Here is a 27,013-nt window from a genome sequence, read left to right as displayed (position 1 = left end):
CTTCCGGAAAGTGTTTTCCGTCCAAATTTTCCAGGAAAACACTTTCCTGAAAACCAAGCCAAATTTTCCTTTGACTGGAAAGTGTTTTCCGTTGACCAACTTTTATAATGGCAAACAAACACAGGAAAGTTTGGAAAGTGGTTTCCCGAAAACCACTTTCTGGAAAACAAACACAGCCAAAAGGGAAAACATTTTCCTGAAAACCAAACCAAATTTTTCTTTGACTGGAAAGTGTTTTCCGTTGACCAGAAAGTGTTTTCCGTTGACCAACTTTTCTAATGGCAAACAAACACAGGAAAGTTTGGAAAATAGTTTCCAGAAAGTGAATTTAAAAAAACAAACATGCCCTAAAAGAAACTAAAATAAGAATTGAAATTATTTTAGCAAAAAATACTAATCCTGTACGGAAATCACAGTAAATCACAATAGTAATATTTTTTTAATAATGATTAAAAGTTTAATAGATTAACTAAAATTAACTCGAGACTACTTAAGTTTTCAAAAATAAAAATTAATCCAATATATATATATATATATATAATTTTTTTTTACGTTTAAAATAAATCTGACCAGCAACAGAACAGATGTGAAGTGCAGACTAGAAGGGGCGGAAACATTCATGTATTTCAATAGTAATAGTACAAGGCGGGGAGGACAGGAAAGACAATAACAAAAAAAAAGCAGATGATGTCACGAGGGGGTATTTTTCAAGCTCGGAAAGCAGCAAGGACGATAATTGCAGACACGATAAGTAGTGATAAGATAACGATTGTCCTCTTCAAGGACACCGGGAAATAATTGGCCACGATCAAAACATCACCACCTTGTACAATTTCTAAAAAGCGTGGGTTACCAGATGTCTATTCTCTTGAATCTTTGAAAGGGCATAGGATCACAGTTTATATCCTGTCTGAGAGCGACCCAATCACCAATCATTCATCCAGCCATTAACATTACACTCGCCAGTGAAAAAAAGGAGGAGCATGCAGAACGAAACACGAGAAAATCTTCAAATTACCCGTGACTTTGGAATGGGCGATTTGCTTAAATTCCAAAGAAGCCAGCTAAAGCGTCCAACCACCACGCGAGTTGTTGCCTATTCAATTCCAAAGAAAACATCTTCATCTGGCATCCCGACTTCACAAGCCACTCACATGGAGACTTTTCCTACGAGAGAAATCTCCCTTTTCCCATGCATCTAATCATATGTCTAGCTAGCACAGGTATACGATAGCTTGCATAATCAATGCTGGCAAACTCTGCTTTTCCACGTGTGATGTCCACTAATGTCTAACAATTACTGGACGAATAACAGCTTGAACCTGTAAAGTTCCTGCGTACCACAAGCTGTGATTACAAACACTGATAAATTAGCATCAGAACACTAACAGGCCTCCTCTTAACTTGAAATTCGGTTAGCAAACGGCCTACATGAAGTCTAGAAAAAGGAAAAAATGCCCACATGAAGCTTTCCTCAACTAGTTCAGAGGTTTGCAGGTCAAATACCAGCACATTAAATTACGTTGTTGCACCTTTTTTTGTCATGACAAATCTACTTGGATGCTTCGTATTCCCGCAGGCTCTCAATCACAACCTTCTTCCTTGTCTCAAAATCAACCTTGTAGAGATCTGCAGCTGTTGCAAGATAACCATATAGAATCCTGGTTTTTTCCCCACTCCGATCCACCTTCACAAGGCTCGGATTTTTCTCGTCATCCTTGCCCAATGTCACAGGCTGTAAGCAACCCCAAGCCTCGCGTCCATGATTATCCTTCTCAAAGTATTCTGCCATCCGTGTAGCCTCTTTCAGTCCTGATTGATCACCACCAAACTTTACAAGAGTAATGCCTAGATGGCCATCTCTTCCATACAAGGACTTTGACTTGCCACCCACAAATCCAAGATCTGACCAAAGAAGGTAAAAACAAACAAAAGTAGGTGTTAAGGGTTGCACTATTGAAAATATTGAGCAGATGATGAAACTCATAAGAATCATCATCAACTCTTTCTTCCAAGGCTAAACTAAACCAATGGTTCCATACATTGCATTCATAATTAAGGATTTAGGTCAGAAAAAAAACAATAATAAATAATTCTCAGCTGAAAAAGACAGCAGAGTCTAGAAATATCAGTTAGCAACCGAAGATCATCCAAAAGAAAATGATAAGCCTAAATTTGCAACTGCAGTGGCTAATTGCTAGGTAGACTTTGACACACTAAATAAATTTACAAAAGAAAATAGAATAAAACCAGCCTGTTGTTACAGCCTTCCCTTTAAACTAATATTAAAACAGAAGAGCAAAGAGAAAGCAAATTAATAAATCATGGAAACAAAATACAAATAAATATATTACATGGAACGAAGCACAAACAAGTCACTAAACTGTGGTGTAAGACTGAAGGTCCCAAGAATCTGGTAACTTGAAGGAATACAAAATAAATATATGTAGCTTGGTCTGCATAAAACAAGTTAGAATGTATGGCCTCAGAAACTGTGTGCATAAAAATTGAAACCCAGCAAGCCACTGGAGGTTCAATTTTGACAAATCTAGAAACACTAAACAATTGAGTCGCCCACCAGGGCCCTAAGGATATTTTGTTTCTCCTTCAGTAATGGATTTGGATGGGGTGGAAGTTAAAACTAAAAAGAAAGAATATAAGAAGAGTGTATGATCCAAATCAACTAAAAAGCCTTAACCTCAGCCCCTGACTGAAATACATGCTCTTCAGTATCATGCAAAAAAGACAACGAACAGAGTTGATGATCTAAACTCTCATCAAAAGCATGCTTGTTATTGCATCAAGCAAAGTAATAAAGCCATTGAAAAGAACAATTAGTTACTGCTTTAATTGGGATCTTCAAACTTGGTGGTTTTAGGTGTTTCTTTCATGAGTCCTCGAGCAACAGAACCTGTTATTGTTTGCAAGTACATATTCTTCTAAGAATTTCTGTCTCTAATCTTTACACCTCAATTCGCTTTTCTGTAATTCTCAAATTACAAATTCCAATCCCTGTGGAACAAGAACAAGAAGAGGTCCCAGTAGCCTTTACAAGCACCAATGTATAAAGGTCATTTTCTTAGACTTTTGATAACAGAATTAAAACTGTTTGGTTTGAGCTTGGAGGCCTATGCATGTGCAGTGAGTCCATTATCTCTCTCTCTTCCTCTCTTTACCTGCTTGTTCTTTTATCTCTATTCCCAACTTCCATCACTGCATTAACTTATTCTCACATCAAATCAACTCTCATTTCATTTCTAAAACACCCACCCATGACTTGTATCCTGGTCCATTCTTCCATGATGTAGCACCCAAACTCACAAATCTGCAACTCTAGTACTTTTTAGGTCACCGTTCACAGCACCCAGGCAGCCTCCATATTTCATTCTTTTTGCTTGCTTTACTAATCCATAATCATGCAACAACATTACAACATCCATAACACTTCATGCAGTTGATTGACCCATCAAATTGAATTCTAAATACAACAATTAGCCACAGCACCTGAAAATCTGCAAACTACAACCCAAATTCTTGCTACTAAAACTTCTCTAGACAGAAACCATCTATTCACAGAGCAGATTATTTAAATATGCTCAACATCATAAAGCTTTAGACCAACTGACCCAAGTCTGCAATCAATATACTTATTTACCTCACAGTTATCCTTTTGCATAGCGGTTCCATCTCTTAGTTGGGGTAGATGAAAGTTTCTAGTAATATGATGCATTTCTTAGACTTTTTATTGGTGAATGTCCTTCGTGTAGCAGCTAAACTCGTGGAAGCTAGTTACTGCATGTGAGCTTCACAAGAGCAGGGAAGTGTAGAGTTCAAAATGATTTCTCCTTGATAGTTTTCTCTGAGTTCATATAATGTAAAAGAGAGTGAAGAAGTGAACAAGCACATGGCTGGAAAAAGAAATAAACTACTTAACAAAATTGTCAGAAGTATAAATAATCCTTCATTACAGAAACAACAGCCCTTAAATAGTTAAACATACCCTAACATGACAAACCCTAGTCCTTAAATACCATAATAAAATAATATGCATAAAGAGACTAGAAAATGGAAAACCCTAACCCAAAGAAACCAGGAACAGTATGCTGAAGCACTTGCTAAAGTCACCTATCAATCTTGAGCGAGTACTTGGGTTTGCTCTCGCATCAAGATATCATCAGTATTTTTAGCAAAAAGTACACAGTGGTGTATTGGGATATAGCAAGTAACTGGCATCTTCAAGAACTGATGCAAAGTGAGAAGCACATCCTATATAACGGGAGGATTCTATTAAGAAGATAAATACCATTGTATATGGTGCCAGTCACAGAAAGGAACCAAGGGGCACACTATACCTCTCATTTTGCTATCCATTGCTCGGTTTCCCAAACCTTCCATGCGCCCGTCTTTACTCTTCCCTGTAATTGTGTTATGAATTATCACCATTGGTGGCCACATAATCAAATCATCCTGGTTTGCCCCTGCTTCATCAGCAGGTAAGAACTGATAGGCCTTTGAGTTATCAGGAGGCATCGAATAATTCCATCTCATTAGAATACAGAGAGCTTTATGTAAGCCCAAGTGATCCACACGCACATCAGCATTATCTGAGCTATATGTGTGCATTATAAGCGCATGCATGTCTGGGAAGTCTTTGGAAGACCTGTAATTTTGCATATCAAGGGCATCGAAGAATAATAATTCAGCTTTCTCTCGGATATCGTTAAGTCTACAAGTTCTAACTAGATGAATAGCAAAGATGCATTCACCACCAGATTTTCGATAAGTTAAGGCACAAACAGACAAATAACACGTCAAGCACACATCATAGAGACCATGCCTTCTGTGCTTCGATCGAGATAAACAATAAACACCAAGAATCTTTTGATGCTTTCTTCCAAGGAATGATTTCTTAACCCTACTTGTGTGAGGCTAGTGATTTTTTCACTTCCTCCCCCATCAATTCACACGTTCAGTCCCTAAAGCCTTAAAATTCTACAAACCCTAACTCTAACAAAATCATCTAAAGACTTTCCTTTTGCTGTCCTGCATCACTAGTGCGCGTGTACTAAAAACAATAAAATAGAAGGGTTATTGGGAACCCCAAAGTTAAGAAGAAATGTTTCGCAATCATAATGTCAATTCAAACTAAAGCTGAACCTCAAACTAGTTTGATACTCTCTCTTCCATTATGATATATTTTACACCTAAATTATCCATCCATCTTTGCACCTTTTCCCTCTTGACTGCTCCAAACCAGTTACTCTTCAGCACCTTGTACATCCGCAAGTCCATATTGGACAAGGCAAAGCACCTTAAACAGTCCTTGCTTGAATTATAGCTAGTTCATAGCCAACATGCAAACCTCATAATAGTCAGCAAAGAGAAATGGCCCACAACCAAAACAAAGCAACTTATGGTCAAACAGGCACAAGCAGGAATTGATGCCATCTTGAGATCCTAAAGAGAGGATCTATATGATAAAAGCCTATCATTCAAAATGGTCAAAACTCATCTGAAGTAGAAAAGATGAGAAAGGAAGCAAACTGATACCCTGTAAATAACTTCTAGGATATTTATACCTTGATAGTGCAAGCATAAAATCCAAGATTTGATGTTATAAATAATATTGCACAAGAAAACTGGCATCAAGTGCCTTTATTGGTCAACTAAAGCACCAGACAAGGAAACAAAACTATTCATACTTTCCAAATACATGTCCATATTTAAAAACCATGAGCATTAAAGACATTAAATGAACAGCCAACATTTTTTTATGAGGTAAGTTATCCGAATGATTTAGAGTTTATAAGTGTAAAGAAACACAAAAAACAAAAGTCAACTTGGTTCAGAAAGTTTGACTCATCAAAATGCTCTTAGATGTACATTTTGACTGCCCCTAGAGAATTAAGCAATCCTCAAAGCATAACAATCTGCCAGGTTACACAGGAGAAACAAATCTGTAAACCCATTTGAAAAGGCATAAAGACATGACAGCTAATCTCCTCTTTACAAAAAGTGAAAAGACAAGGTGAATGCATTAACTGTTTTCCAACTTGAAAGTTGGAAATCAATCAAGGAACTTGCATATGTCTGCAACAAATGCACTAACTTTACAATGTTGTTAAGACCAATCGCAAACCAAATCTATACAGGATCTATCACAGAAATTTACAATGTGAGTCGCAATTCAGTAGGCAAGCTGACATTCATAACTCAAGGTAAGCGACTTAATAACAACTATTCTGTGTCAGATATAAGAACAAGATAACAAGGCAAGCTACAACCAAAAGGCCTACCAATCCGAAGTAGAAAAGGGAAAAAAGAAAAAGAAAAGAAACGAGAAGAAAAGACAAACAGCTAGACTATAACTACAGCTAATCTGCAAATAATTTCTAAAACTTTTACACCCCAGTACAGTCTCATATAACCCAATTAATGAAAATCTAATAAAGAATATCACACATGGAAACAAGCTCCAACTACCTTCCTTGATTAATTGAAGTACCAAGCAAAAAACTAGATTTTTTTTCACTTTCCAAATAAGGCATCCCTATCAAGACTAATCATAAGCAACAAAGGTACTATATGAACAACCAACATTTGGAAATTTTGTCAGACAAGTTAACCTGATAATGTAACAGCAAAGATGTGACGTAGTTCCTCCAAGTTAAGAATATTTCACGCACCAGTATCCAATTCAATGCAGTATATATTCTCACCATGCATGGAAATTAAGCAATCATCAAAGGATAACACATGTTTCAAACAAAAAAGCATCTATGAATCTATTGGCAAAAGCATAAAGAGATGACAGTATATTTTTTATTCTACAAAAAGTGCACATGAAAAGGTGAACGATCAAACTCATTTTCTAACTAGTTTGAAACTCAGACCAGAAACCTATATTTTTATTTACAATAAGTTTACTAAGCCTATGATGATCTTAGCAGTTGTAGTGAGAACCAAAAGAAATACCTAAGTTCTACCACAGAAAATTACTACTCCAAGTCCCAACTCAGCTGCCAACTTGACATCTATGACAATAAGGAACTTACAGTTGAATAAGAACAATAAAGAGAAGTAACCACGTGACAAAACAAATGGCTAGGAAAGAATTCATTAAACTAGTCTAACAGGAGGAAAGGCTCTTTAACTATCATGTACCAGTATGTCTTACTACATGCAATAGCAGTGATAATTTGTTAATCAAATGTGATTTCTGCAGTTAGTGCATTTCTATCAACATTGCTAGCATCTTACCAGTCTTAGGCCTACCCCTCATGCACTCAGTTAAACCACTAAATAACAGATAATTTCCCTAAGTTGAAAGGAACCGTATCCATATAGAAGTTGACAATAACTGACAGAGGATAACCTTCTATGACAGAAATTGAGAAATGATTATTCTTCCAGCCCTAATACTCTAGCAACCTACCATACATATCACCAGGCATATCAGAAGGTTAAAACCCTCAAACTCACTAATCCTTGGATAAAAGTGTATGTAATTAGCAACAAGCTTAAACGCACAGTCGCACACACAAAAGCCTCACTTACGGGAGGCTTTAGGGGTTGATCAGTCCCGGACAGACCAAAAGTGGAGTATCTTCCCTCTTGCAAATACAAACAAAAACTACAAAATAGTTTCTAACCAAACCTGGAGCAACAAATATCCTTTTATACCTATAAACAGAATTTACACTAAACCACTTCTAAACGCATGGAAAACCACTATCTCGCTCCCATTAAACCCAAACAAAACATTCTATAACTAACACACCAACATTTGTATGCTAAAAACATTCAATAAATACTAAAACAAAAACAAAAACAAAGAAGAAACAAAATTGAAAAGTAACAAACCTGCCACAAGCCATACACCGAAGCCGCCCTTGCTTGCCATCCTCCAAATACTTCTTTCTGTCAGTCTCATTCTCATTAATCACCTTCACAAAATGAAAAAACGCTTTCTTTAATTCACTCTGGTTCACTTCACCAAAATTCCTGTTATTATTTCTATTAGCCAACCCTACATCATCACCACTACCAATCCTCATTTTCTTTCCTGCTCTCATTTCACCCGCCACACTACTCGTTCCGGAACCTCGATTATCCGGCCCCAAAGTGTAATTTTTCCCATTTGAATTGTTATTATAACTACTACTACTATTCCCTTGCTTCACTGATTCCTCATCAAATTTCCTCTTATTTTGATTTTGATTCTGGTTTTGAAAGCCTAACGCATCATGGTTCGATGGAGGGAAGCGGGGCCCAGTGGGGAGAAAGTCGAGGTGGCCCCCCCGGTGAAGGAACCGCGGCGGAAGAGGAGGACGAGGGAAGTCTTGGTAATCTGGTGGGAGAGCTAAGTAAGAGCGGACGCTGCCGTCGGCGAGCACAATAGTGCGGCGTTCAAGCATGTGAAAGCCGTATGTAGGTGGTGGAGGAGGGCCAAGGTCTGGGAATGGGAACGGAGGGACTTGTGGAGGTTGGATTGGGCCTGCAGTAGAAGTAACGGGCTTGGGGGATGGGCCAGTGTTGGGCTTTGGGGAAGGGTTTGGTTTATGGAGTTTCTGGTTGGATTGCGGTGGTTGTGGATTGTTGTTGTTGGTGGCGGTGGATTCCCAACGGGGTTTGCGGTGGGGGGCAGGGGTGGAGGAGGAGGAGGGTTTTTGAGTTGAGGATTTGGGGTGGGAGCCACCTGCCATCCCCCGGAAGAATGTGTGATTAGGGATTCTAAATGGATATCAAGATTTTTAGCGGAGAAGAGGAGAGAGTAGAGTGCAAGAGGTTTTACTTTCAGCGGGGAAAGATGCTCTGGCCCAGGCCTCTCTCTGAGGATGAGAAAACGGTCTGTTAAAAAAGATGATCCCAAGGCCAACTGCAAGTCGTTCAGTCTTTTACGGAACGACACGTCACCTCGACGTTTTATGGTGTGTCTTCTGGATAAATTCAGCAACTAGTGAAAGACCGTTCTTTATAAGGAGGAAAGGATTGAAAGCGAAGTGTGTGTGGAAGGGAAGGAATCAAGGGTAAAACCACCTACAATTCTGCATCCAATTCTAGCTGGGGTTGTGTGGGTATGCATGTTTTATTTTGTTTCTCCTTTTTCGTTTTCGGTTTTCCTCTGAACTCGTTAATCTCCATAATTATTGCTTGTTGGTTTGTAGGATGCCGCGGATTTAGCTTGGTTGAGTTACAGGAACAAGAATGGCTGTGGTTCTTGGAGCTAAAACATGCTCATTTGTCACTTTCAAGACAATGAACAGAACCTCTAAGCCTGATATTGACTGTAAGCAACAACTTCAATTCCCTCCCTGTATTCTTTCTTTCGTAAATCAGTATTGACAACGGCGCACCATTCACCAACCTTGTTTCTTGATGGTTTCAATGCAACATTACAGACAAACTGAATTCTAGGTGCAATGCTGTTCTATCATCTCAAGCTGCTTTGCCAAGTCGTCGACATGTCTTGGTCTTTAGCGCTTCATTTGTTACAGTTCTGACCTTAAATTGCTTTCTTACACCGTTACAAGCACGGGCCAAAGAGGAAGAAAAGGATGACGGAGTTGCTGGGGCCATTAAATCATTGTTTGATCCTAATGAGAAAACAAAATCTGGGAAATTGTTGCCAAAGGCATACTTAAAGGCAGCAAGAGAAGTTGTGAAGAACCTCCGCGAGTCACTCAAGGAAGATACCAAGGATATCGCCAAGTTTAGACGGACTGCAGATGCAGCAAAGGAGTCCATACGGGAATACCTGGGCAGTTGGAGGGGACAAGAAAAGGTAGTTCGTGAGGTACGCACCTTCAACTCTTTACCATCGTTTGAAGAGTTGTTTCAATCTGCCACTTTTTACTTTCTTGTTGCAGGAATCATATGTAGAATTAGAGAAGGCAATTAGGTCTTTGGCCAGTTTCTATTCGAGGGCTGGTCCATCTGCACAACTCCCGGAAGAGGTTAGGTCTGAGATATTGAATGATTTGAATACCGCTGAAGAATTTTTGTAGAGTGATCAGATGCACATCAGCTAAATGGCCTCGAACCCAACTGGTTTCTGGATGGGAAATTCAGGCTGTGCTCTCTATTTGCAATCACGTCTATTTCCTTTGAAATATGAACAGAAAAACTACTGTTACATGCTGTGAAATTCTTAGCTATCATTTTTGAGTTCATGCAATCAGGATAATTACAAGGTTGGTCGGTTTGTTTGTTTTTCATTTTAGCATCTATCCAAGAAAGCAAGATGGTTTAAGCAAATTCCGCAAATGCTTTCCCTTTCTTTTATGAATCACATCTCTGGCATTACATATCCAATACAATATTCGTTGGCTGTGAAAATTTCACTCCACCAGAAAATAAAAGGTTGGGCAGCATTCAACGCGTACGCATTGAGCAAATTCGGGGGAACCAAAATCTCACACCATGGACATATGCATATTGATTTTCTTTCCAAATTGAATGAGATTGACATTATTTAGGCATATGAATCCCAAAACAAAAGCACTGTAAATTATAAATATGAGAAGTAATAAAAAGGAGGGGTTAGCATTTGCCAATTCATTCTCATATAAATCACAAAACCATTAGAATCTGCACTTGGAAAGCAACACATTTCATTCCGCTTGAAAAGATTATAGTAAAGAAGTGTAGGGGAATTTCATACGACTAGAGAAAGGTACTGAATCCGACAAATAGAAAAAATCACTCAAGTGCCTAGTCTAAACCACAGTGGAACAACTTGGCAATCACTAGAAATCAAGTCACCAAAGGCCACGGTTCAAGAGTTCTCGGTGTACATTTCCCAGAGGCCACCACCAAGAAGCTTCAATAAAGTGACAGGTGAGAACGGACAAATAACAACTACGAGCTCAAAAGTTTATTCTTGACAAATACACATCTTCCCTGCTGCTCCCTCCTTTTCCCTACGCCACGAGTAAAACAACGTTTGGAATACAAAAACATCAATTCATTAGGAGTTCATAATACAACTAACCATATGGGCAGTAGCCTATCCTTCACAACATCCACGTCCCCATATTGGACTGCATCAGCAAGAACAGTAACTTAATCACTTTCGGTTTATCATATAAATAAATGGCGCTCAACTGATTATCATAACCACAAACTAGTAGAGATCACCAACATGGATCTCATGGAGGATGCATCCAAAGTCACATCACCTTCGAATTTAAACCATCATTCTTAAAAGTAATAATGAATCATCACGTTCTCGATAGAACCCCCTTTGAGCTGCACATAACACATCAAACGTGCTTTAGAGTTCTCGTTACAAGAAGTATTATGTGGAATGGGCAGGAAAACCTTCTAATGTTAAATAACTCTACAATATGCCATGAAAATTGGCTTCCTAATGGATAGTGAACCCCCTTTGAGCTGCACATAACAAATCAGACATGCTTTAGAGTTTTCGTTACAAGAAGTATTATGTGGAATGAGCAAGAAAACCTTGTAATGCTGAATAACTCTACAATATGCCATGAAAATTGGCTTCCTAATGGATAGTGAACGTGCTAAAAAGGTAAGAAAAAGAAATGCAAACAAGTGATAGGAAATGATTTGCAAGGTGCTACCAGCCAATCTAAGAAATCTTGATGAAGTAATTTAACAAAAAATTATGGTTTCTTAGCTGCAAAAACTTTGATGCAATGATTTGCTCATGAGAACTGAAGAAGAATCTTATACTAAGGGGACAAATCACAAAGTCACATATCAAGTTGAAAAAGGAGAAATGATGTCAAAGCAGGAACTTTTTGAGATCCACAAAGTAGAAGCATACCGACTCTTTTGTTAATGTAGCCGCAAAATGAAAGGAAAAAAAAAAAGGAATAGAAACTCGTGCAGTGCATTGCACTTATAAGACTATTTCTCATCTTTAAATCAACTTCAAAATTTAGAGTATGTTTACAAGGTGAGATGCTTTCAATGCCAATGTAGTCACAGCGGAAGAGGAGAAATCAAACCTTGGCACAGTCCCGAGGCGACGTGGGTCATATTCTGTTGCTTGTCGAAGAGCCCTGGCAAAAGCTTTGAAGGTTGCCTCAATAATATGATGAGAATTTCTTCCAGCAAGCTGTGGTCCACATTGGAACATTCTTTTATAACTATAAATTTGACAGCAAACGAGATTAGAAAAGCTTGCTAGCTAATCATTACAAGGAAAAATGCAAATTATAAAATTAAAGAGGAAAAATTGTATCAAAAAATAACAAGGAAGCCAACTTCTAAAAGATTGAAGATTGCAACAAAGTTCATGGAAAACCTCCAGTACTACCATTGTACCATCAACTTGGTACATCTCTACACTAGATTGTGATGTGTGTTCAATTTGCATGTCATATAAGTAACGCAACCATAAAACCAACACATAATGTTTCAATCACATGAGTAAATGTTAGGACCAATATCTGCCACTCTTTCTACATTTTATGCTTTAATGGACCCAAATTAAACTTGAGGAAAACCTAGGTCTAATTCTAATGCAGCCCTTCCACCAAAAGGAGATTTACTCCTATCACATCCTTATCCCATGCTAATTCTTCACAGGATTCTGATCAGCTTTGTTACATATCTTGGGTTCTCTACAAGGAATCGAAGCCATTCTTGTCCATAAACTGTACTTTGAACTACTTCTGAGTTTGTCTGTTGACTCTTGCGATTGATCTCAACATGTTCTTTTGATGCATAATGGGTAAAAACAGGCCATAATTAAAACCTAAATGGATGGGTTTGAAGAGAGGAGTGAAAAAATCATTTTATTTTTATAAAATCTAGAAAAGATGAGAAACAAAATCTATTAGAGAGAGCACAAGTGAAGTATCAAAAGACTCATATCATGCGAATGTTAAACTTACATAAAATTAGTTGAAAAATATGGAGAAGTGACAGGGTTTAGGGTGGAGGTGTACCCAGTTAACAGTGCAACAGGAGCGCTGGAGTTTTTCTTCTTGTTTTTTTTTTCTTTTTCCCAAAGGCTATAATGAGAGAATATTAATAATCTATTTACAAAGATAGTGAAGACTGTTTGCATGGACAGTCAATAGCGCTGGAATGCTTCAGGCTAAATTGAAAAATTTAAGCATTACAATATAGTGTTATCTGCCGAATGTGTAGTGTCATACCAGAAGTATTCACCAATGACTGGAAAAAGTGTTCCACCAGCTAAAAACAGACATTTAAAATTAATCATGAATATCATTAACCAGTTAATCTTAGAAAATGGAAAATTTTGAAAGAAGAAAACAAGGAGAAAGGTGTTCAACAATCAAAATAATAGACCAGGTTAGACATTCCGAGGTGTGAACTTTATCCGCATCAAATTGTCTTCTTGAGGCTTTGACTAATATCCAAGAGTTGGCAACAGGCAAAAGAACATGAAATCATTGTTGCAGAAGTGAAGAAAGTAAAGTGGAGCACCTGAGTATCATATGTTCCAACTCTCTGAGTAGGAATTTGCAAATCATAACCCAAATATGGCCGGCCAGACAAATCCTGAAAGGAAATAAAACTCAATTCAATACAAATATGCGTAACTTAAAAAAAAAAAGAAGGGAAGCATAATATGATGGGAAGCTAATCCTTCTTCTTAAGTAAATACAGCTAATGATTTACACGCACTATGATTTTAGTCTCGACTTCCATGATACCTCCGCAACCTCTAAGTCCATTTCATAAATAAAAAGCATTATGATCATGGAACTGAATCTCTGATATTGCTCTTCTCCAACTTCAAATGAGCAATGCCAAGCAAAGTGGCAGGTGATGCAACTGTGCAATTTGTATTGAGCAAGTTGCACACACAAATCACGACCACTTAACCACAAGCATGGGTGTTCAGCGTGCACAATGACAATCACAATGTCACATCACCCACAATTGTGATGGCTATTTCACTCCCAACCCTGCAACCCCATATCACATGCATACAAAAAAATTTCACCATACAACTAAATCAGTGGTGGCATCTAGCAATACCCATGCATTTTGCACATAAGTATATGAGTCTACATGGTCATGCTCTAAGGCACTCAACAAGCATGGTGACACAAATTTTGTTTAGTATCTCTCTTCCAAACTTCCACCCAACCCCACCCTTAGTGACCTCATAACGTGTTAGTCCATCTCACACTTAAAGCATCATAACGATGCCATTCTTCTTCATTTTCCAAAACAAGCAATCTTAAACAAAGTCGCAAGGGATTCAAATGTGCAATCTTCACCACGCTTATTGCATATGCGTGAGCGAAGATCACATGCTCATGGACTAGGTGTTTGTCTGGCTTAGAGGGTAGCGGTACAGGTAGAGGTGTAAGCTTTTACAGAGGTGGAAAAGGAAGAGTTTTTTCATTAATAGCTGCATGGAGATATTTATATGATAACTAAGCGCATAACTTACCAAGGAAACATGTATTAATGCCTCATCAAGAGGAGCTGAGAAGTCGCCAAACCGATTAATTCCTTTCCTATCCCCAAGCGCTTGCAGCAAAGCCTGCAGAGGCAAATTTTACATATTGCCTCCCATTCATTTCCCAGAAATATAAACTCGCAGATACAAAAAAAAAAAAAAAGAGCTGATGATTCATGCTTAATTTTACAATTACAAGTTTCAAATAAAATAGAAATTAAGTAGGAATAACAAAAATAATCAATATAGGACACGCAAAACCAGGGGGGGGGGGGGGGGAGACTAAAAAAAGAAAAGATAATGGACAGTGACATACAGTTCCAATAGCGAGAGCAACATCTTCGTTAGTGTGATGATCATCAATGTGAATATCGCCAGTTGCCCTCACATGCACATCAAAAAGCCCGTGCGAAGAAAGTCGCTAAGAACACAAACCAACTAAATAATTATAAGAAAAAAAACTATAAATAGTAAAATCCAAATTTCCAAATGAAAAAAGGCAAAATAGAAAGATAACTAACGTCTAACATGTGATCAAGAAAGGGAATGCCAGTAGTAGAATCAGCAATTCCAGTCCCATCCAAGTTAAACTTGACTGAAACATTCGTTTCATTAGTGACTCTCTTCACTTCCCCAATCCGAGCACTTGCTGCTGAACACCACCCAAAAAAAAACCCAAATTTGGCAAAATATAGTGGAAAGAAACTGATGAAAATAGAGTTGTTAATAATAAAAAGATTTGTACGGGATTCGATTGGAGAAGAGGTGGTTAGAGAGGAACGGTAGGCCTGAAGTGGTTTTGAGGTTTTAGTAGTAATAGTAGTATGAGAATCCATTAGTAAAGGAGTCGAAGAAAAGAAGGGGTGGGGGCAATTTTCTTTGGAGATGACGAGGGACCGCCACCACCTCCATTCCACTCGTTTCCAGCCCTTTTCTCAACTTCATTAACGAGTCGCCCACATGAAGGCACCAGAACCTGTAACGGCGTCGTTTTATAACGGCAGCCTTTTTCTCTCTAATTATTTTTCCTGCTTAAATTGATAAATTATAAATAAAAGTACGGTGTTTTTAAACATTTCCCGCCGAAAAATAACCTCACCTGCTCCACACAGAGCACTACTATCAATCAGAAGGCTGGGTACGAACTTCGGGAGCTTAGTTTCTGTAAAGACCCATCTAATGAGAAGTGAATAATATGATATTTTTCAAACTCAATGGAGAAGGGCAGCTCGCAAATGACATAAAATTTATGAATCAAGTGCAGGCATCATGGGAAAAGGAGGAATAAGGAGAAAAAAAGAGAGGATAAGTTATAATTACATGGAAAAATAGAGTTCAAAATCTTTCTCCAACCGCCTACGTCATGTGTCAAGATGTTGCCATACGAAAATGAAATAATACAAGACTTCGTAAGAAACTCCGAATTTGGATCTCGGCAGATTCAGATATGTACACACTGCATTGCATGAATACGTTGATCATCAACACTTGAACATCTCCACATATCTGCCACCAGCCTCCACCATTGACTGCATTTCCCGACATTAGATTCTCCTCCATCGTCGAGCAGATATGACACCTGATAATTCCATCGAGAGATCGAATTGCAACTCTTTGGTATCAAAATTTATCTTGGTGCTTGCCATAGTACAAACTGAATCTTGAAAATCATCCTAAGAAATGGTATCGGCGCTGATTGCAACGATTGATGGTGCTTCTTTATGCCAAAACAGTGCCCTAACAATCACGAACCAGTTGGAGCATTCCAAGTTCCGCATGAAAGTCGAGCACAGAAACACATAGCAGGAATTCTGTGGAAGTGTTAGTGTCAGATAGAGCCAGATTCGATTTTCCCTTCACTTGCATCAATCACAGAACTCTCCTCCGGCACTTGCGATGCAGCTCCTCCACAATACATTGCATCAGAAACAGCCTCTGGAACCACGTCTAATTTGATTCCCCTCTCATGGCCAATTTCACTATTTGGGTTGGACTCGATTTGCATGTTATTCTCCTCGGCACCACTGAATCCAGAAACAGATACACCTGAAATTTCATTAACCTTCTCGACAAAGTTTTCTGCAGTTGTCTTCTCTATGGAAGGGACAGCTTCAAGAGATACCATATCGACACTTCCTGTAGGAATATCACTCAAATCACCATCATTACAAGCCACGTTATTGTTTACAACAGAGGAATCTGATAGGGGCATAGTTTCCATCTTCAGTGTTATTTCCACAAACGTTTCCTCTGATTGAGAATCAGCACATCCACTCTCTTCTACTGATTTTGAAACTTTAAGTTCCCCGGACACAGACTCATTCAGATTCAATGAATGAAATAGATTGATTCCATCCACTTTACAAGATTGATCACTGTCTTTGGCAGGAGAAGCCATTTCAGATTTATTTTCCTCTTGACTGTCACCACTCACGTTCAAGATTGTTATAGAAGCAGACCCGAGTATCTTGCCCTCTGATTCAGAATCAGCAGATGAAGTCCCATCAAAAGGTGCTGCATCTTTAAGTTCACAAGAAGCATCTAAAGAACCACTCATCCCCGAGGCATCGCCTAGGGAAGCACCTGGAAGTTGGGTATCTGTATCCATAGCTGCCACATCTCCCTTGAAACCAGTCAGAGAGGTATCTTCAACAGGAGAATCTGATTTGGATTTAACCATCTCACGTACATCATGAGTTGTGTAGGAGACACATTCACTTTTCTTATCCACAGCAGATTGAACCAACTTGTCCTCTGATTTAGAATTTGTCTGTATGGTTTCCTCCTTGAGTGGCACCGCACTTTGAAGTCCATGAGACACATCCAAAGAACTATTCATAGTAGAGACATTGTTCGAGGAAACATCAGCGCATTGGGAATCAGAACTAGCACTAGCCACTTCATTTTTCCCAATCGAACATTCCAAACCACTATTATCACAATCATGAGCATCATGCCCAGCTGGAGAATCTGCATCAGATTTATTTACTACAGTTTTAATACATTCACTGTCTTCTTCGAACTCCATCTGGTTTGCACCTGTTGAAAGAAATGTAGATCAATAAAACAGGACATGAATATAAAGTTAAAAAGAGAAAATTGAACAAAGCATCTGACCAAAACCTATGCTGGTACTCCTCTTTCCATCAATATTTTCTTGCCTGAGCTCCTTCTGGAACATATCTATACCAGGGAACACCAGCATATTCATAGACTTCAATTCTTGCTTGAGTAATTCATCAAGAGTAGTGAAACCAAAAACCTCTGTCCATGTATGCATGAGTTCAGAAATTGCAGGGATAATCAGTTTCTCAACCTTCAGAGAGCATAGTGTCTGAGAAGAAAAAATAAAATTAATTGGATTATCAACAGATAGCAGGGAAAAAACAAACCAAAGGCAAGACAAATAAGAACTTGTAGTTTCAATAGTTTAAATATGTAAATACTAGCAAAACAGTTCTTATTCCTTACCGATTCAATAGCATAGAAAAGCCGACGGCACATCCCTTGACGCCTGTACATATGGCGAGTTCCAATAAATGGCATTTCTGCCAACCGAGTTCCGTGGAACCTAACCAACCAGGACGGTGCCATTATCAGAATTCAACTGAAGCAAATCTACACTCAAACACACACACAGCAAAGTTGTATTCAAACTGAACACGATGTCCTCCATACCAAAACCTAACTTAGTAAAACATACAGGTATTTGCTACATTAAATGACAGGGGAACCAAAAATGTATAGACAATAGACTCGCAGAGTTATCTATAACAAGAAATTAATAAAAGACAACAGTCTTAAGAAGAGAATGACTCCTGCATAACATGTGATCATTATTTTCCAAACAAGAAAATCTGATTCCAGGAATTGCAGTCACTCACTTTTTAAAAGATTCTAGAAAACTCCATTCAAAAGTTAGAGATTGCACTAGGAATAGCAAGCAAATGACCATAGATTAGAACCTGATGGATGCAGTAGATATTATTTCATCACCCCTTTCCAGAATAACAGCATAAAAGCCACCAAAATTCAGCCGGTTAAAGTTTGATCTGAAAAAGATAATGACAATTAATGAATGGCAGAAAAATTAAGAACTCGTCATATAACAAAGCCATGCAGCATGCTTACAAAAAAGAAAGAATCTAGGCACATGAACTTTTATCCAGAAGAAGAGGAGGAGGAGGAGGATGCTTCCAAGTTAACCAAATATGTTTGTTGGACTCTCAACAATTCATACACTCAGGCACATATATTCATAAAGTCGCACGGTCATGATCCTGATGGACAAACAGAAAAAAGAGAAAATATCTCATACAAGTTCTAAGCAATTAAGAACTCGAACAATCAGCAAAGCTTTAGCAACCTCCAGGAAAAAAGAAAGAAAGCAAGAAAAACAGAGGGTCACTGAAGCAGTCATACCAATAACAATATGAAGAGACATTGGCACCACAAAGTAACTAGAGCTAATGGGTCACACAGAGCAGTCTCAAATCAATGTATTGTTATTAAACCAGAGACACAAAAGCACATATATGTTGGCGCCCAATTTGAGAGAATGGTGTGAAGATGGCTAGACCATGCTCAACAATTGAAATAACCTGTGCTTTCTACATGGGCATAAAACATGTGTAGATGATTCATGCACAAGTTGCCTTCCTCATGATTCTCTCTTCAACAAGAGCTGCACAGTGACAGATAGCAAGACAAGGAAGCTTATCCATTCCATTGGTTACTCCCCCGTTTCTTGGGCAAATTAAGCAAGGGTTCAGCATATCCCTGGCCACTACCAGATAACTCTAGTCTAGCACTGTGATCCTGGACGACTCCACTTTCATTATAGAAGCATTAACCCACCTCTCATAATGTCACTTGAGGATATCACTCAGGCATGTGATCGAGTAGATGCACTGCACCAGCATTAATCCAGTAATGCAAAGGCAGTTTGAGCTGCTAAGAAAGATTTCAAAATCCCAAGCCCCTCCCCCTCCTTTTTTCCTCATTAGCAGCTGTACGTTTTCTTTTTGCCAGCCCCTTGTTACCCTCATGAGAGTCGCAGATGCCTAAGAATTTTGTGCTCCCCTATTAATGATCTATTCTTACACGGAGAACTCTTGCACCAGATTTTTAACATAATTCATAATATGAGGTAATTTCTAGCTAGAATGTAATTCCATCTGGTTGACTTAGGTTATAAGAAAATATGAACTGTGTGGCATTATTATAAGACTAGACTGATATTTAGATGCCCTGTGCCTGGTGAGTAAAAAAGAGAGACTATGCTGAAATCCAAGGGACAAAAAGGTGGCTTGGATTAAAGACATAAGACATAACTGGGATTGACATAACTGCCACCAGCTACTGGGATCAGTCTTAAAAAGAGCCCCATGGTGAGCCAAGTATAAAGGCTCGAATTATTTTTTCTGTGGAAGTTAAGACTTGAACTAATTCCAATTCCAATTCTACTAGTGTGTATGCATGCATCTGCCCAAGCAAATCTCAGCTTGCTGCTATTAACAAGACAAGTATACAGGTTCAGTACTTTTTAAGTTCGTTTAGAAGGTGTTTTGCTCCAGATTGGATTGAGTGAGCTGGGAAACCAAAAAACACCTAGTGATCGAGCCAAAAAAGATCCACGAAAAATCCTCTACATCAGACATGCAACTTGTAGCATCTGTGCTCTTATGGTCTAAGCTTAGCAAATTACCACCTCGTACAAAGGTGCATCTGATGGTTCATTCTATGCAAAGGTATACACAACTTGAATATGCAAGGAAGTTTAATCTCCTTGTTGACATACACATACTTCTTCCTAACAATTGGCAATGCAAATCACATTAAAAACTTCATAAGATAATATCTAACAGCAAAGTGATTCCATTAAAAAAATGTAAGTTATAATACTTAACAGCTAGATATTTTGAAACTGAGCATTCATATCCAAGAAGCTATATATGTTAAATGAAAACACAACTTTAACGCTGTTGATCGACTTCATCATAAACCAGAAGAGAATTGCAGCAAAATCCAAAACACTGCATTCAACAAAAACTGCCTCAAGACCAAACCAATTGTCAGTAATTATGCACAAACAAGTTTTCAGAGTGTATACTATTTTAACCCATAAATGCTTCATGCATCCATGCTCACAAATGTATGCGATAATATAGCCACAATTTTCAATCAAAGTAGAATGTCTAAAGACATTCATTCCATGTTATTTGAGAATTGAGAATGCTTACCCACAGTTGTAGAGAACATTCTGAATTAAATTGATCCCACTCCTCCTATCAACAACTGGCAAAAAGCACTCGTCCATGACAGACAAAGAAACAGCCAGCTTCGAATTGCACTCCACCCTTTGTGGAAGTCCTTGGAGAGAGGCATCAGAATCTGCATCTACTCTATGAATTAGAGACCATGAAAACCCAGCATCTAGTTCATGTTTGACCCCAAGATACTTCTGCAACTGTTCAAAGAGCTGTACAAGCAATAAAAGGATTCATCAATATAGTGCATCTTTTGCAAATATAGATGAAAACAATGTAGCAAAGACCAACCAGCAAGAGAAAAAAAAGTGTCACCGACTAACAAAACCAGATGTATTTTATGGATTAAAAACTAATAAAAAGATGTCCCTAGATCTTAGATCTTAAAATGCATAAGCTACAGAAAGATTCAAAGAAAGGTTTCTGGTTTTAAAGGAAGAGTAATGCTTCCATAAAACATTTTTAAAAGTTTTACTTGAAATATGAAATTTCTTATGCAACAGAATCTAATTTCCAAAACAACAAATGCTCTAGACCACCTGGAAGGCAGTATGCTACAGGATACTGGATTACCAACACCAAATCCATCGTGTGATGACACAAAAATCATGTGCTACCCTTTGAAATAGACAAAGCAAAAGGGAAAAGGAATTGGAAAGCTAAGAACTCAATAGCTTCCTGATTTAGCATTGGTATTAACCAATGCCTTGATACAGTTGCTGAAATAGTGAAGCCAAAAATCTTAGACTCACAAAATTACAAATGTTTCACAAAGCTAAAAAACCTAATAACCATTACTCTGCAAAATCATGAAATTAAAAGGTTTTGCGCAAAATATTAAATTATGATCCTCATATAGTCTAAAGTATACAAGTAAGACTAAATCAATCAAAATCATGAAATTAAAATATTAAAATCATGGAAATTGCTGAAAAGGATAACTAAAATTCACCAAACCCCTGAAAAATTACCTCTCTGCATTTCTTCTCGCAAAACCTAGCGACTGGACTGTTGGTGTCAATGGAAAGAGCATCAAACTCCTGTGTGCATGAACTGTGATCTACAGAGACATGCAAAGTTAATGTCAATGAAAACAGAACAATAGTGCGAACAAAGATATGCATAGAAGCAGAAGATTTCAAACCAAAGAAGAACAGGACGGGTACATTTTTTTACACACAGACTACAGGTGAGAAGCTTGGAGACTGTTGTATCATCTCCCTGGGCATTTTTATCACTCGCTATCCCACAGAATTTGCAAGTACAGTTTGGACAATGCCAATCACCTGGGGGAAGCATCTGCAACGAGAAGACAAATATGAGTATTTTGAATGCCAAGGCCAAAACAAATGGAGGAAAGCAAAGCTACTAAGCAATATTATTAAACAAAAATGCTAGCGTAGCCAATAAATTCCTGTGTTATTGGACAATGCTAGTGGATTAAACTTGCCCCCTACTTTTAAGGTGCAAGTTGAACCCAACCCCAAAAAAGAAAACCAAATGCTCGATGAGTGTTTTACTCAGAATATCATTTGGAGTGTGTAATAATCAACCTTATCATTCATTATGTGCAAGTATTTTTCCAGTGTCAACCATCTAGTAAGATGGTTTACCTTTGTTGGGATTGTCCCAAATGAGCAACCAAAATGGTTCATGTAAATTCAACCAAGCTCGCATGCAAGTGGCAGATCTAGGACCGGGTTGTGAGATAACAAATAGGTGGATTTCTTAAATTCCATTATTCCCAAGTGGAGTGATATATTCCATCTATGAAAATGCAAAATCCAAGCATCTGTAAAGTTTCTACGATCAAAAAACATGTATCGTTATTCTTTCTGTCCAACCCAACTATAACCTGTATGATGTGGTGGAGCCAAGGGGACCATTTATAGGGCACAATTACTAAGCATACTTGTGGGTAATTGAACATAAGAGTACGCAAAAGATATAGCCTCACACACATATATATATTCTGCCAGTATTATTGTATCCAACTCCAGCCATTTACTTCTCCCATTCTTTTGTTCCCATACCATTCAAGACTACGGGATGGAAAAAGAGGCCACATGGGAACATCATGGAGAAAACAGGAGACACCAACATGATCACAAGGTCAAAGTAAAAAACATGCCACTACACATACCTTTATATCTAAGCAGCTCTGATGAAATGTTGATGGACAGCCATCACAACACATCAAATCTCCACCATCTCCACAGAGGCCACATGTATCATCATTTGGATCGTTACCATCAATGTCTACAGCTTGAAAACCAAGGCGTTTAACTGATTCCTGCCTATTCCATGCTTCAATCTGGCAGTCCAAAAGAGAAACACCAGAGTCTAGATATATATTTTGAAATGGCTGGCGCAGTTTGCTCCCTGCATGGATCTCAAACTTCGATACTGTGAGGATTTTGCTGCAGCAACCACAATGAATTCCATCTCTTGTAAGCCACCCTTCCAGCATCACTTTTGTTCGTCGACGATTCATGTAGCACACCTTTTCACTCAACTGCACAGTTCCACAGTCAATCAACCAGGAGAGGAGTGTCCGTTTCCCCGAATATGGAACAAATCCATCACCATCCAGGAATGTGCCCTCATTAGAATTCCGTACCAACAACATACATCTGCCCAGTTTTCTACTTTTACTTCCCAGAAGAGAATTGGACCCAGATGATGGTTTCTCAGTGCCGTCGTGTAAATGATGCGTGGAACTCTCACTTATAGAGTTTATACTGACAGAACCATTGCCACTAGTTCTGCTCTTCAATGACTTTCCAACCTGCTTTACAAAGGAGCTTAGTTTCTCTTCACGGCTACCACTGTCCAGGCTCTCCTCATCATACCTGGTACTTGACTTTCTTACAGTAGTTTCTCTTGCATCCTCGCTGTCGCTGACATCTCTTTTCTTCCTTTTCAATTCTTTCTCAATCTTCTTTTTTGTCTTCCTTGTTAGTTGGCTGAGCACGTCATTTGATAGAGGCGTAAAAGGAGAGCCATCACCTCTGGATCTTGCCTCAACCTCATCTAATTGCTTTAGAAGGGCATCATATGCCTTGATTATGGACCAGTAAGCTGTTCCAGTAGGATTTATATAAACTGCATCGAGGTAGTCTCTGTTCCTTCTAGGCCTGTAGTCTATTGTCCAGCCTGAATTCAGAAGCATCTCCCTTATCCGTTCTCGCAACTTCTGTTTTTCCGTGCCACTACCTCGCTTAACTTTTCCTTCTTTGATTCTAGTTTCTGGGTGCTGGTTGTAAGGGGTTTTTTCACCTTCACTGCTTGTCCCCTGCTTGTCCCCTGCTTTTTTGCCTTCGTGCTTTGGTCCCGGCTTTAAAGATGCATCACTGTCATCAGAATCCATGTCAAGGTCCTTGCTTTTCTTTGTTGCCAATGGTGTCTTCATAGGATTGTGAGCTTCAACTTTCTTTGGTCCCAACTTCAACAATGTCTCACTGTCTTCTGAATTCCTATCACTGACTTTACCATTCTTAGTTGACACCGATTTCTTCATATTCATAGCATTCTTCTCTGTCCTAGAAACTGAACCAGCTTTATCAAGGCTTTTAGGATCAGAGTAGACAGGAGGACGAATTAGAACATTCTTCTTCACAGATTCCTCTGCTCTCAAAACCTTTCTATTTCCCTCAGCTTCCAAAAGATCATAACTATTCAAATACCCACCAACCTTCTTTTTCTTGTTGACCATCACCTTTAAAACACCATTTTTCCCCTGAACCCGAATGGGTTCATCAGAATCATAACTATCCCTCAAAAACGACAAAGATGACCGAGCTCCAACCATATCACCTCCCTGACTTGGCCCACTTGACCTCTCAAAATATGAACTCTTTCTTCTATCAATAACAGCATGCCTACTGGAGCCTGACTCATATTCCCTTGCAATGCCGCTTCTCCCTGGCATCATCGGCCTGAAATACCCCCTCCCTTCAATTCCACCATCATCAAACTGCTGCCTCCTCGACATTTCCAAGCCATTCCCATCATACTCATCAAACCCAAACATATCCAACTTATTCCTCTTCCTTTCACTCAAATCCCCCCCATTCCTACCAATCAAACCAACCTCGTTACGCCTAATATCCTCCCCTCTGCTTCTCTTCCTGCCAGTATAACTCTCTTCATAACCACTCAAACCATTACATGCCCTCGATGTTTCAGGGCCTACCCTTCTACGCGGTGGCATTAACAACTCGTCACTAGACCCTGAATCACTGTATTCCACCCTAAGCCTCTTTTTCTCTTTCTTTGACTCAAAAACCTTGTGTGAACCAGAAGACCCCGCACCTCCCACACCATCATTACCTTTCTTTCTCACAATCAAACAACCTGAAGAACTCCTATTCTTCACTATATACCCAGATGGGTCACCAGATCTCCTTCCCTCTTCCATAAAGACAAAAAAAAACACCCAAAAACCCTAACTTTCCAAAATTCCCTTCAAAATCATCTCAAAATACAAAATATTTCCAATAGGAACAGATTTTATAGTCTAAATCTATCTCAAATCACAATATCAAAGTAAACGCCACCAGATCTGATGCCACTATATATAGAAAGAAGTCGAGGATTTGGGTTTTCAGCGTTATTATCAAGAAAAAGAATAGTAGTACCTTGCCGGATTCTGTAAACGGAAATCTAAACGCGGTGCATCACCGTTTGCTGACGTAACTTTCCGATGAAGAAAGCAATGGAGAGTGGGGTATTTTTATTTTTTATTTTTTTAAGGAAGGAGGAATAGCCTGTCTAAAATTATAAGCAAAGAAGCCAGTAAGCCATTAGCTTCCCTGTTACTGTTATGTTATTTCTTTTTCTTTCTGTTTCTATTTCCTTTTTTCTTTATTCTCTTTTGGTCTAATTTTCTCTTTATTGCATGCATGTATGACTATTTTCCAGTTTTCCCTCCAATTCTCCCTGTGGCGTCACCAATCTTATTTTGGCAGGTGGAATGGTGCCCGGGCTTCTTATGACGTGGCAAGATCATAGCAGGATGACTCAGATGGTGGTCCTCTTGTTAGATAGGTGACGTAGAATTGCGAGGTGGAGCGCGTGGGGAGCAGGAAGGACGACAGTAGATTGGGTGGATTATAGGTGGAGAACCTGGATTTTGGTTCCCTTTGATGAGATCAGGTTGTTCCGGGTTTAATTTTTATAGTTAGCTCTTATAGTAATACCTAACAACCACAACAACGTTGTTAAGAATATATGTTTTTTACAATATATGAAAAATATAATATAAACTTCAATTGTTAAAATAAATTGTAAAATCATTAAAAAATAAATTCATGCATGATTTATATACACAATAAATAATTTCATCTATAAAAATCATTTGAGATTATTCTCGATGAAGTTTAGGTAATAACACAAAAATTATTTGCTTATATGCTAGATAAATATTAACTCATAAAATATATGATTTTAAGAGTTAATTTTACGATTTAATTTTACTAACAATAAACTACATAATGCATAGTAGGCTTTTTTTTCTTCTTGGTTTGCTTTTGGTGGAATAGTATCTCCCAGGTTGATTTCATTCATTTCCATTTAATTAACGACTCGATAAAAAAAAAAAAAAAAAGGGCTAACTAGATAATTTCTACTGCTATTTTGCCGCAAAAGTTTGAATCTCGAAAAAAAAGGAACGAATTATATGAACATCAATAACTTGTCAAGACTTGATCTCCAAAAGTATGTAAAAGCGACGTTAAAAATGCTTTGAACATAAAAAAATTAAAAAAGGCCAATGTGAACTTGGGAATGTATCTTTTTCTTCTTCTTTTTTTTCTCTCGAAACCGCTCTTTTCACTACGAGTCCAAATCTAATTTAATATTGAACGAGAAAAATAAAGAAATAAATTAGAAAAACTATGTGGAAAAACATCGCAGCAATCCACAGTATTTTAAAGAAAAAAATTACAAAGCAAAATTTTAATCAGGTCAATATTTAAAAAGTAAAATCAACAAAAATAATTTTGGAAAAAACAAAAGAAAAAATAAATGAAAAAAAAATAATCTTGAAAAAAAACAAAAAAAAAAGGAAAAAGTTAGCAAAAACAAAGAAGAAGGAAAGCACTGTGAATTATTGTAATTCACATGCTTTGTGTGGGGGTGAACAGTGATCCCCCCACACCATTTAGATAGTGTTATAATTGGATAAATTTAATAATTAACACAAAAAATAAAAAAACTTTGATGAATTGACATGAAAACAAAAAGTTTTGGTAAAATAGTATGGTTTGACCATGTTAGTTTCATATAACGCAGTAAAATAATTATTGCGCTTCAGAGTAGT

At 38.1% G+C, this 27,013-nt stretch overlaps 4 protein-coding genes across 32 annotated transcripts; 1 reads left to right on the top strand and 3 right to left on the bottom strand.

Annotated features, from left to right (window-relative positions):
- Positions 1 to 592: 592 nt before the first annotated feature.
- On the bottom strand, positions 593 to 8,851 carry LOC18101554 (putative proline-rich receptor-like protein kinase PERK11). 5 transcript variants are annotated; one of them, XR_008059970.1, is made up of 4 exons: positions 7,864 to 8,843; positions 4,353 to 4,660; positions 1,432 to 1,905; positions 593 to 1,333 (listed from the first exon to the last, which is right to left on the bottom strand). XR_008059970.1 is itself a non-coding variant. In XM_024606233.2 (4 exons), the coding sequence occupies exons 1-3, from the start codon at positions 8,703 to 8,705 to the stop codon at positions 1,553 to 1,555; spliced, it is 1,503 nt and encodes a 500-aa protein (XP_024462001.1). In that variant the 5' UTR covers positions 8,706 to 8,851; the 3' UTR covers positions 593 to 1,347; positions 1,533 to 1,552. The 5 variants fall into 5 exon arrangements, 3 of the variants coding, with proteins under 3 accessions (XP_024462001.1, XP_024462000.1, XP_024462002.1); XR_008059969.1 differs by having other exon boundaries at positions 593 to 1,347; positions 7,864 to 8,842; XM_024606233.2 differs by having other exon boundaries at positions 593 to 1,347; positions 1,533 to 1,905; positions 7,864 to 8,851.
- Positions 8,852 to 8,887: 36 nt separating this feature from the next.
- Positions 8,888 to 10,257, top strand: LOC7467490 (photosystem II D1 precursor processing protein PSB27-H2, chloroplastic). Of its 3 annotated transcripts, none has more exons than XM_002312494.3 (4): positions 8,888 to 9,029; positions 9,168 to 9,289; positions 9,402 to 9,796; positions 9,870 to 10,257. In XM_002312494.3, the coding sequence occupies exons 2-4, from the start codon at positions 9,208 to 9,210 to the stop codon at positions 10,005 to 10,007; spliced, it is 615 nt and encodes a 204-aa protein (XP_002312530.1). In that variant the 5' UTR covers positions 8,888 to 9,029; positions 9,168 to 9,207; the 3' UTR covers positions 10,008 to 10,257. The 3 variants fall into 3 exon arrangements, with proteins under 3 accessions (XP_002312530.1, XP_006379829.1, XP_024462022.1); XM_006379767.3 differs by having other exon boundaries at positions 8,930 to 9,077; XM_024606254.2 differs by having other exon boundaries at positions 8,950 to 9,073.
- A 285-nt stretch (positions 10,258 to 10,542) lies between these two features.
- On the bottom strand, positions 10,543 to 15,488 carry LOC18101552 (imidazoleglycerol-phosphate dehydratase 1, chloroplastic). 22 transcript variants are annotated; one of them, XR_008059973.1, is made up of 9 exons: positions 14,944 to 15,465; positions 14,739 to 14,843; positions 14,414 to 14,506; positions 13,435 to 13,509; positions 13,120 to 13,179; positions 11,982 to 12,094; positions 11,181 to 11,250; positions 10,994 to 11,042; positions 10,543 to 10,922 (listed from the first exon to the last, which is right to left on the bottom strand). XR_008059973.1 is itself a non-coding variant. In XM_052455403.1 (8 exons), the coding sequence occupies exons 1-7, from the start codon at positions 15,256 to 15,258 to the stop codon at positions 11,223 to 11,225; spliced, it is 789 nt and encodes a 262-aa protein (XP_052311363.1). In that variant the 5' UTR covers positions 15,259 to 15,465; the 3' UTR covers positions 10,543 to 11,042; positions 11,181 to 11,222. The 22 variants fall into 22 exon arrangements, 14 of the variants coding, with proteins under 14 accessions (XP_052311363.1, XP_024462006.1, XP_024462005.1 ...); XR_002983141.2 differs by having other exon boundaries at positions 11,982 to 12,122; positions 13,140 to 13,179; XR_008059972.1 differs by having other exon boundaries at positions 11,144 to 11,250; positions 14,944 to 15,464.
- Positions 15,489 to 15,623: 135 nt separating this feature from the next.
- Positions 15,624 to 25,593, bottom strand: LOC7467487 (uncharacterized). 2 transcript variants are annotated; one of them, XM_024606230.2, is made up of 8 exons: positions 22,835 to 25,593; positions 21,858 to 21,990; positions 21,663 to 21,751; positions 20,665 to 20,903; positions 18,388 to 18,474; positions 17,894 to 17,993; positions 17,540 to 17,756; positions 15,624 to 17,461 (listed from the first exon to the last, which is right to left on the bottom strand). In XM_024606230.2, exons 1-8 carry the CDS (start codon positions 25,109 to 25,111, stop codon positions 16,251 to 16,253), a joined length of 4,353 nt encoding a protein of 1,450 aa, XP_024461998.1. In that variant the 5' UTR covers positions 25,112 to 25,593; the 3' UTR covers positions 15,624 to 16,250. The 2 variants fall into 2 exon arrangements, with proteins under 2 accessions (XP_024461998.1, XP_024461999.1); XM_024606231.2 differs by having other exon boundaries at positions 17,546 to 17,756.
- Between the last annotated feature and the right edge of the window lie 1,420 nt (positions 25,594 to 27,013).

The sequence above is a fragment of the Populus trichocarpa genome, chromosome 8, assembly GCF_000002775.5.
Source record: "Populus trichocarpa isolate Nisqually-1 chromosome 8, P.trichocarpa_v4.1, whole genome shotgun sequence".
Classification (NCBI taxonomy): Eukaryota; Viridiplantae; Streptophyta; class Magnoliopsida; order Malpighiales; family Salicaceae; genus Populus; species Populus trichocarpa.
This window is presented reverse-complemented; position numbering and strand designations above follow the sequence as displayed.

What these genes read in the sequence shown, in the direction of transcription:
- LOC18101554 (XM_024606233.2), bottom strand. Translation starts at nt 8,705, where the DNA reads ATGGCAGGTGGCTCCCACCCCAAATCCTCAACTCAAAAACCCTCCTCC. An exon ending in CGGTGTATGGCTTGTGGCAG is followed by an intron (nt 4,661 to 7,863) that starts GTTTGTTACTTT and finishes GCAAAATTACAG; the next exon opens with GTCTTCCAAAGACTTCCCAG. An exon ending in AATGGATAGCAAAATGAGAG is followed by an intron (nt 1,906 to 4,352) that starts GTATAGTGTGCC and finishes TTCTTTGGTCAG; the next exon opens with ATCTTGGATTTGTGGGTGGC.
- LOC7467490 (XM_002312494.3), top strand. Translation starts at nt 9,208, where the DNA reads ATGGCTGTGGTTCTTGGAGCTAAAACATGCTCATTTGTCACTTTCAAG. An exon ending in CTCTAAGCCTGATATTGACT is followed by an intron (nt 9,290 to 9,401) that starts GTAAGCAACAAC and finishes GCAACATTACAG; the next exon opens with ACAAACTGAATTCTAGGTGC. An exon ending in AAGAAAAGGTAGTTCGTGAG is followed by an intron (nt 9,797 to 9,869) that starts GTACGCACCTTC and finishes TTCTTGTTGCAG; the next exon opens with GAATCATATGTAGAATTAGA.
- LOC18101552 (XM_052455399.1), bottom strand. Translation starts at nt 15,258, where the DNA reads ATGGATTCTCATACTACTATTACTACTAAAACCTCAAAACCACTTCAG. An exon ending in TTCTTGATCACATGTTAGAC is followed by an intron (nt 14,844 to 14,943) that starts GTTAGTTATCTT and finishes TTGTGTTCTTAG; the next exon opens with CGACTTTCTTCGCACGGGCT. An exon ending in GTATGACACTACACATTCGG is followed by an intron (nt 12,095 to 13,119) that starts CAGATAACACTA and finishes CAATGTGGACCA; the next exon opens with CAGCTTGCTGGAAGAAATTC.
- LOC7467487 (XM_024606230.2), bottom strand. Translation starts at nt 25,111, where the DNA reads ATGGAAGAGGGAAGGAGATCTGGTGACCCATCTGGGTATATAGTGAAG. An exon ending in TAGTCTGTGTGTAAAAAAAT is followed by an intron (nt 21,752 to 21,857) that starts GTACCCGTCCTG and finishes ATGTCTCTGTAG; the next exon opens with ATCACAGTTCATGCACACAG. An exon ending in ATATCTACTGCATCCATCAG is followed by an intron (nt 17,994 to 18,387) that starts GTTCTAATCTAT and finishes CTGGTTGGTTAG; the next exon opens with GTTCCACGGAACTCGGTTGG.